The sequence below is a fragment of the Lottia gigantea genome (genome assembly GCF_000327385.1).
Source record: "Lottia gigantea unplaced genomic scaffold LOTGIsca_33, whole genome shotgun sequence".
NCBI classification, from domain to species: Eukaryota; Metazoa; Mollusca; class Gastropoda; family Lottiidae; genus Lottia; species Lottia gigantea.
The window spans coordinates 1,609,320-1,619,701 of record NW_008709110.1 but is presented as its reverse complement, the minus strand read 5'-3'; the positions used below and the strand labels follow the sequence as shown (position 1 = coordinate 1,619,701).

At 33.1% G+C, this 10,382-nt stretch overlaps 1 protein-coding gene across 1 annotated transcript; it reads right to left on the bottom strand.

Moving 5' to 3' along the window:
• Nucleotides 1-8,915: 8,915 nt before the first annotated feature.
• LOTGIDRAFT_100387 (hypothetical protein) lies at nucleotides 8,916-9,113 on the bottom strand (the record flags this gene model as incomplete). Its single annotated transcript, XM_009058280.1, has 1 exon — nucleotides 8,916-9,113. A coding segment is annotated over one exon (198 nt), but the record flags the coding sequence as incomplete, so codon positions are not given.
• Nucleotides 9,114-10,382: the final 1,269 nt, after the last annotated feature.

The following is a 10,382-nucleotide window of genomic DNA, read 5'->3' as shown; positions in this document are numbered from 1 at the left end:
AGTATTCCATTTACTTTACTAGACGTATTATAAGGTGATCTAATGGGAAAATAAATGAGCGTAACCATGTGAAAATAGGTAAACAGAAATCCCATTTATGTCTTGATAGCTTGTTCTTATTTATATTAGGCTAGCGTGTTGTTGAAGTAGGCTTAAATAACCAGACCCTTCGGGTCAGGGGTTGAAATTTAAGTAGTTTAAAGCCCTGTCAAGTGACTAGATAACTTTGACATCAAACCAAAAACAAACACGGCTTTCAACAAAGATTAGTACTATGAAACCCGAGCATTGCGACCATCAATACATACTGTAATGAAGACTTTTGTTAGTCATTGGAACACAATTTGCTTTTAAAACGGAGAATGGAAATGACCAAGAGCAATGTTGCGTTTGTCAGTTCTGAATGGATCTCCTTACAAATGTTACCAAAATTTGTGTGAACATTGTCACAGTTTAAAGTTTTAAGAAACGATGTCCTGATGTATACTGCCCTTCAGTTAAGAGGTCTGGTATGGTATTTCCTTATTTTTCAGTGCCAAATTAATCAAACTATTTGATTAATTGGTGTTTCTTATGAATTATCATGTATCCTTATCATATCATTATTTTCTTATTGCATATAATTAAAGAGTTTTAACCATTCATAAATGTCCATGTATGTACAGTCTTGATTAACAAAAAAGACTTTTTGAGATTTCTTGATCAGTCACTCATTGGAATTCTCTTCTAATTTAGCTAATTATGAATTAATTATGGACATCAAGTCATTAGAACTACTTTCTATTCATATAAGTATTAGCATTTTCATTTTCCTAAATGAAAATAAGGGAACCCATCTTTTACTATTATGCATCCAAGTCCGACCAATTCTGGTCCTCATTATATCATCATCCGCATACCACTTACGATTGTTCAGGATATATGCATACAAGGTATGACATCTCAGTGAGAGTAAAATCCTGTGATTTTGTGTCCAATGCATTTTACTTCAAATTCCATTCTCTACAAATTACCAATGATAAGGTTAGTAAACCAATGTACGTTCCGCAATCGATACATTCATCTGGTTGTAATTATACCAGAGTTTATTAGGAAATGCCAATAAATCATAAGTAATGATACGTATTCATGAAAACTTCAAGAGCAACATCTACCAAATTATTACTTCTTATACCCTCAAATAGCGCGTGGTATATAAGTCATGTGATTCTCTCGTTAGTTTGCTAGACGCACGCGGTGCATATTCTGTATATTGGATATTATGAACATTTCGAAACACGAGAGGAACGGGCGTTGGCCGCGCGTGCACCTCACGAGGTAAAGGAAAGGTCGATATCAGGTAAGTTATCAAAAATTCAAATTCCATTCAATTTTACAACAAACAGTAGAAAATCGATATTGGCGTCATTTTGTTTTCATATAAGTTTAGAAGATATAGATGAAAGGCCCGGTAGATGTTTACTATATATAGCTTGCCGGTTTAGTTTGTTTGGTTCCTATTTCCCTGACAGTATACTATTCTTCAATTTCTATTACAATCAAAATACGTTGCCATGGCAATAGAAATAGCTTTCTTAAATCCCGTGGTTTATTTTAAATATGTGGATAAAGTTAAAACTAATGTTGGTAATGACTTTTTTGATTTAACGACGTTCATTTTATATTGGACTGGCTAATTAATCTCTCATACGTTCAGATGACCTAAATGGCCATTAGTGCCATAAATTTAGGCCGGTGTCAGGTAGTGTAAACAAATTCATCCCATCAGTAAACCATACATTTATCTCTTTTATGAAGTGCACTGAAGGTAGATAGTTGAATACAATAAAGTTGGGGTAGCTGGCAGATTCAGATAAGATAAAATACAAAATTTACACCATAGCGACAAGAAGCGATAAAGAAGTATGGCAAATTTTGACATTGACATTCTTGTATTGTTCTATGTTACTGGCTCAGCGTCTAAACCGTTTGTGCTGTAACCAACGATATGGGTGGAATGCTTACTAGCATGGATAAAATATTGCTTAGAAGATGCTTTGTGTGTGAAATACCATCTGATGTTTCTATTCTCTTAGTAATAATAATAATGTAAAAGCCGGTAATTCAGGGAGATTGATAACATAATGACAATATTTCTGTTATTCAACGGTATTTGTAAATATTATCATTAATTCGTAACATTACTTAGTGTTTATTTATTTCCATTATAACTGGATGAGTGGATCAAAAGTAGTTATGGTCTCCACAATCTACACTGTTATTGACTGGCGCTGCAAATAGGTTTTCTAACTTTTAGGGTGTATTGAAATCGATGCTTTAAAAGCACTTAAAAGCATCGATTTGTAGTTTCAGTTTACAGGCAGACACCTTAAACTAAAACAGCAAAAAAAGCCAGAAAACTTCTTTACAGACACTTTAAACTGTCGAGCTGAAAGATTCAAATACAATATTTTGAAACAAGTATGAGAGATCCCATGAGATGGAAGCTTTTGATATGTTGTTTATCCTAGTTCTTATTACCAAATAAGCACAATGTGAGGTCAGTCATAAGAAGAGCAATGAGTGAAAATGATGTAGCTGGATTTGATTTGAATCACAAGCCGCTTTTTCAATATCAACCGACTATGCTGATTGGATTAAATACCTGTCGACCCCAGAAATAAAGACTAGTTTGATTGCCTGTGCTCCAAAGACATTATGAAAACCATGATACCTGTTGTCAAAGGATTAATGATACAAAAGCTACTTGAAGATACAAGGTGACTGTAGCAACATAGCGACATGCTTCCAACTTTTAACCAGACGAACGTCCTGGCATTGATCTTTCCCGAATAAATCGTACCTATTTTAGGTAAGTCGGCTAGAATATGAGTGAAGATTACGTCTTCAGGGTCACCAGACTTTCACACACCATTTGTTGGAAGTAATCAAACAATGACATCATGTTAAGAATCAACTCTCTGACTGACTGAACTACAGAACTCCATAACATGCTTAAAGATACAATATAGAACAAATTGTTATATGTAAAGGGTAAGGACGAAATAAAATTTGTTATTAATACCGTAAACCAAATGGGCCAACATGTTTCTATATATAATTATTGAATGTTACATCAATTAACAGAGAGTAATTAACAATCTAACGGTATCCATTATCATTAATTATCATTATTAACATTGCAGTATTCTGTATATTATAATATGGTCCCCTTTTCATTAGTAACTATTATTTGGTTGAAAATGCCCGGAAAATCTGTCATTTGCAGCCAAGTTTTAAAGATAATTTGCAATTTTGCGCTTTATTTTGGTCGAAATGATATACTTTCCTGATATAAATATGTGAATATCGCACATAGTTGTTAGTAAAAACTACCAGCATAATCTTTTTGTCATGAACCAATGAATTCTAAACATACTAAATGAACGGTATTTTGTTGATGTTTATAATTGATTTGGGTGTACTGTGGGATTTTTTATCATTAGAGATGTTGTAAAACGTGTTTGTAAGTCTATGATATGACATGGTATATTGTTATAATTGATGATGCTGATTATAGACTTTTTATACGAAAATATACAAAACAAGTATAATCAACACCAGATATTTGCTCTTTCATTATACAGTCCTAACTTTTACTACCACTTGGCAGCCATTACAGCCAAAACTGGAATGTGATGGTTCATTACTCTTTGACATATATGATACAAATTTATATTGCACATTGTCACCAATTGATAATACCCTACTAAGAAGGTACTATAACTTGACCAGTTCTTGGCACCCTGGTATTAGATTTCATGTTCTAAATTTAGTACAGAGCCCTTTTTCACTGGTTTCAATTTGTTTCTCTTGAGCAAAACTCTGTTTCATTTCTTTTAAAAGAAGATAGTCATAACATTTTAGAAATCAGAATCCTATAAATCAGGAATATTAACACACAAATCTGATCACTTTTGAAACACAATTTCTATATTTGATAAAATTTTACAATTTTTACAAAAGCTGCAAAGTTTTAGCATTCAGATAAATAGAGGTGTTCTTCAAAATTATACTAAATAATAATTCTAGCGCATACAATTTCAATTTACTGAATTGTTTAAATTTGTGTATTGTGATTGATTTCCGATAATTTGACAGTACCCGGTAATATTTTTATGATAATGTTCGTATAGGAAATGCATCCAAATGTCCAAATCTGTGTTCATAAAATTAACAGTATAAAATAGGGTTTCCCAAGTAAATGAGCTAAATTGCCACTTTTCATGTGTGAAATTGCAAAAAGATCCATAGATGGTCGATGGGTCCCCCAGAAGGTGAAGGGTATAGGGTGTTTTTAATGGCTAACAACATTACAGTAAAATACATTTAGACAGAAACAGCAACTCATTGTGGAACATACACGCATACCGAGTAAATCAAACGTCGCAGCACAGGGTCTGTAGCCCGATTAAGCGGCTGCAATGAAGTCAGGGTTTTTTGTTATTTTCCTTTTATTTTCACTGTTTGCTCATATTTTTTTTCAAAGTCTGTCATGTGCCAATTTGCAAGTGCTGATGCCCCACCAATTTTTTCAATAAAAGATACAAAAGAAACCAATGAGTTTATAGAATGGTTCCAAAAACAGTTGAATGAAGGATGTGTATGTATGTAATATGATACTGGTCAAACATAACAACAGAACTAAATTTTGAATCTTTAATTGGGCAGATTTATTGTGGTGTTAAGACCTGATGACATATTGATTACAGTAGACATACCAACTAATTATAATCACTGGACCATGGGCAGTACAGAATACTCTTTTTTGGTAGTAAAAGTTAGGACTGTACAGTAGTTCTTCTGGAAAATTGCTTTCCTCCAATTGGCATAATATAACTAAAATAATGTAATGAACAAGGCAGATTTTAAAGAGAAACTTTGAGTACTTGAAAAACATGTAATTAGTGTTGATTGACTTTAGAGTAAATATGCCCTGCTAATGAAACCAATCAAGATTCTCAGTGGCAGTGGATGTAAATTAGACTTGTCAGTCAATCTGTTGACGTCAATTGAATTACGACCAGTGGTTCCCAGAAATCTCAGTCTGATTTTAGCTTCTTAATTGAGCTATGAGTATGAAGTGGAATATTTATTCCAATGTTGTTTATTTATTAAGACTAGATATTAACCTTACTCCAATAATAATACCCCCTCTATATCTCCAGTCTTTAGGTCTGGCAGTAGGTTATTGGCATCCAGTCAGCTTATTCATATATTCTTATTGGTTTTGGCAGGAATTGTATTTAATCATCTATAGTGGTAGTAGATCTTACTACGGAACTGGCATAACTCATTAATTGTGGTAAAAGGACAGACTTGTTTACAGCATGCAATGTTATCTTAATTACGCACATCGGTGTCGCTCTAGACCTGTTTAGATGGATAATTTGGTATTTTGATATTTAAAAGATCCCTTATTGCTTGTAATGGCAATTTCTTTCACTTAAAAAAATAAAAAAGCGTATATTCAAATGGATTTTTCAACATCGTCTTAAGAAACTTCATCGACCGAAGACTTAATAAGTTGTCACAAATCATAAATTCATCCATGAACATAATGGGTATAATTGGATAATATAACGTAAAAAAAGTCACATGAATAGAGAATGGAGACACTCGATAAAGAGATCTAAAGATTTGTCAAACTATGGAGTTTGTTTATATCTTGTAAAGTTTGTTAAAATTGTTGAAATCTGGTCTCAGTTACATTCTTCTCTATTGTTTCTTTTCTAGTCTCTACACATTGTGTTGATCAACAACATCTCACACGGTGGCCAGTGTATTGACGTGGGTCGAATGTTCTGAGAGTACAATATTAAGTACAGACAGGGAGATGTTCAGGCAAGACAGGTCGACAAGAAAGGATATTTAAGTGGTAAGTGATTGGATTATTGTTGTATTAGTGTAAAGAAACAGGTAAATAATGATCTTTATTTTATAGTTAACTTGTTGTAACCTCGTCAATGTTTTCACTGAATCAAAAATAATTTGGTGGTATTAGAGCTACGACGAACATTGATTTTAAAGTTATATTTTACTGTTTCTCCTTCAATAGCTAATCTGATCCTTTCCGGTGTATCAAAATTTGCGTACGAGAGATGAATGATGTGAGTAGCATAATGACAGTTTGCTTTATGGAAATAGAAGTATTTTGCAAGATACGCTTTTGTGGGCGGATATAGAGGCATTGGTACTAAGGTAGTTAAGTATTGCAACTACCAAAGTTTGAAGTGAAATTAGAAAAATTGTCAAACCTGCTTTTATATGTGACTACCAAGTTCTAAAGTTCGTTTTAATTACTTTTATCTGCATTTAATTCCATTACTAACATCTAATTATGTTCTTAATTCCTAAAATATTGTATAAATCTGTTCGTAAATGCATTCAAACATATTTTAAGAGAAGTTGCTACCAGTAGCATTACTTTGTGATTAATGCTAGTGTATTTTCCCTTGCATCTCTGTCATGGCGATTTAAAGCTATCAATATCCAGTTTTGTACTCCTATGGTGACATCTTAACCCAGAACGAATTAGCCAGACTTTACACTACTTGTATATTGATATATCGTATCGAAAGTTGCCATAAATATCTTTCAGCTTTTTAACGTGTTGTTGCTAGTTTGGTCAAATAATAAAATCACACTCTAAACAGTTTGTTTGTTAACTTGTTGCTTATTCGTAATAGCCTGGATGCTATCATACCACAATTCATGCTATTAATTCAAATGAAATAGAAAATATTCTGAGATCTGAAGACAATGTTTTATCTTGATGATTGATCAGATTGTTACTATAAATAACCTCTCTGGAATCCAGACTATGTAGTAGTGCCAATTATGCCAAACTGTTACTATTTATAACTCAGAATAGCAGAACATTATTTATTATAACGATTTATGCAATAACACACCGCTACATAATTACATAATAATATATTACATTAACATATTACCATATTCATATAACATAATTAATTAAATACCACATTCATACATATTTATATGCAACTCCTCTTGCTATTAACCATTTTAGAATACGATTCAACCTTCCTCTTCCAATGTACAGGCCATTATGAGTAAATTTGAAGGCCTAATATGGTTAATACACCGTTGTTACTCATTATTCCAGGATCCCTTATGCTACTATTCGACATGGTACCTCAACTCTAAACTACTTAACAGCTAATCTATAGGAACATTTTAAAATTTGATACTAATAACACAAAAACATGCACATTACCAACAATAAGAATGTTATTACATATGCTGCTAGTTTAGACAGAACGTACGATATACAATGTATAGATAAAGATAGGTATGTGACAAACGTTATGAAAATGTTATTAGATTTTTTTTACATACAAGATTAGCCAAAGAAGATAAAATGAAACAATAACACTTTGTTTGATTACACATCCTACACGACTGTTGTTATGTCCACTTCTACATGTGACAAATTAAGTAGAAATGTAGAATTATAGTGAAGATTTAAAACTTAGGTTTTCGTGGGTGTAAGACATCACTAAGTTTTGATTGGCAATTGTCTGTGCTGATAAAATATTGCCCTATCTTACATTTTCCTCGTTGGACTCTAACGCCTAGATAATAGTAGCAGTAGAATAGAATTCTTAGTTAATTGCTTTTTGATTACTGTTTTAATCTTTAACATTCTACAACACGAGTAATGACCATTGTTATTGATTGATATTTTAATCATTGATTTAATTTATAATATAATTGAAGATGATTGTAATGTGCTTTAAGTTTGAAACCAGATCAAATTCAAATTCTCGCTTTTCTGCACTTATTCGAAATACTAGGAGCTTCTGTCGAGGTATCACAACCCAGAATATAACTAAATCCTACTTGTACTTTCAGTGGGTCACACCCCCCTGGACCGAATAGGTCTAGTATTCGATGGTTTCTAGTAGCATACTACCACAACCAATTTTTGATGCACAGATTCTAGCATCTTGCATCAAATACAAGAATATTGACAAATAACGTATGGTATAATAATGCACATGGTTTTTAATTACAAAGCACTAGAACATAGAAATAATTTACAAACTAATAATAAAACAATTAGCACAATAACAAGTCTTACTCCAGTACATTATAACCAACAAATAGCACTATAGTATAAATTAAATGTCTATAAATAATTGATCTTCACCATCAGACTCTTCTCCTCTGGTACTAGGCACATTAGATGAGGTATCACTTGGTATACTGGATACAGAATAACTACTGGTATCTTCAGTAATAGAGTCTTCTTTCTCAATAAGGCTAACAGAGGTACTGGATCCAATGGTGGTATCATTTAATGACTCGAAATGGCGAAGATCATATTCTGTAAATGAACTTGATGATAGTTTTCTAGCTGCTTCCGTTAACATGTTGATACCTTGAAGGTTTAGTTTGGATATCGGTGAAGTAGTCGGGGTACTTGTGACTTGCTGGTGAACCATAAATTGATGCGCAGTTGGTATTGGTGAATTAACAGCTCCATGTGGTAATGGGGAATATGCATATACAGCGTGTGGCATAACAGGGAAACCTGAACAATTGAAATCAATTATTAATAGGTAAAGAAATAGAAACCCCCGAAGTGACACCCTTTTGCACATGTATATTTATTTCTATTGTGTTAGATGGATAAGGAGATGTAACTTACCATAAGAAGGCATATTATAATAATTCAGCTGTGGAACGATCGGCATATGATAACCAGTATTATGGTATGGATACGGATGATTGTAAACGATGCTATGTGGTTGTTGTAAAGCCTTGTGGTATGAAAAGTGTCCCAGTTCTCCCTTTATTTGGGATTCCGGAGAGACGATAGAAGTATCTCTTGATCTTTGTTTATTTCTTCTTCCTCTAGATCGGCGGTTTTGAAACCAAACCTGAATTCTCGATTCGGCTACGCCTAGCTGTTGAGCCAAGGTTTCTCTTAGATTGATATCAGGATATCGGTTTACCATGAAAACCCCCTCCAATCTGTCAATTGCGTTTTCACTAAAGGCTGTTCTTCCCCGTCTTGATCTTGGCTTGGGTGCAATTGAAGGACATTCCGTTTTCTTATCGAGTGAATCTAAAATGAAACAAATATAAGTTTTTAAAAATAAGTCTTCACTATACCCCTTAGCTTTTCATGGGCGACAATAGAATGGAAAGCCTAATAGATGCATTCCAATATAAGGTAAGCTTGGTGAAAAAAAGATATCAGTAGATTTCACTTACCATTGGACAATCCCAAGATAGCATTAATAGTGAATTTACTCATGATGATGAAGAACTTTGCTCAGATAGTATCAAATGCCAGACTGAATGACTTGAAGAAATGAGGTGATATGTGTTCACCCTGATTCACCGCTATTTTATACCCCAGGAAAATACAGTCCCTAATCCATTACCTGATTCCTTTAATCTCAACTAATCCTAATCAATCTAACAAAGCATTATATTGGTGAGTAATTCCTATCATTTCTTAATAGCAGATAAAATAATCTTTAACAATTTAACAACAAAATGTTGTTACTGTCAAATTAAATCTGTTATTATTTAAATGAAGCAATGATAAACAATATGATTATAATCTTCATAATATTATTTCAACTCAATGACTTCCTAATCTAAAATTGATTACATATTTATAGTTATAGAAGTGACACGTTTCTATTTAGAGGTTCTCCTGATCCTTAGGAAATTATTCTGTATTTTTAGTCCATTTCTTATTTTTTAACACATACTTTGTTTTTGTTCTTGAGTGATATTTGTTGAAGTAATATAGTTTGAACTAGATGTGTTTCAAATGGAATGACGTTGCGTGTTCAATTTTTCTATGATTGAGATGAATAAGAAGGGCACTCCACAACAGTAATGACAGAGCTTTGATTATCAACTTTCCATGGATCGTTTTACTATTATTTTATTGAAATCGTGTGGATGATCCGATCCGACCATGGTTCGATATTTCCGGGGGTTAAATATATTTAGATATGGCGTAATATCTTTAAAGTATGAATGATTCGGAGTCGTCATTTTATCTTTCAAACGCAGATAATTCTGTTCACACACGGATTTGAAGGCCCAAATTTCGACGTTGAGCCCAGAACATTATTACCGAACAACTAGAAATTTCCGTTTCTATGACTAAGATACGATTCGTCAAACGGATGTCGAATGTGTGCAACTAAATTGATGTTTACAGTGATGAAGCACAGTGTTCAGATCTATTAGTTTACGCTCACATGCCATCAACCTTGAGCTATTCCTCATAATCCGGATAATCGATCGTGACTAGCACACCTGTAGGACTAGCATGATATGAAAGT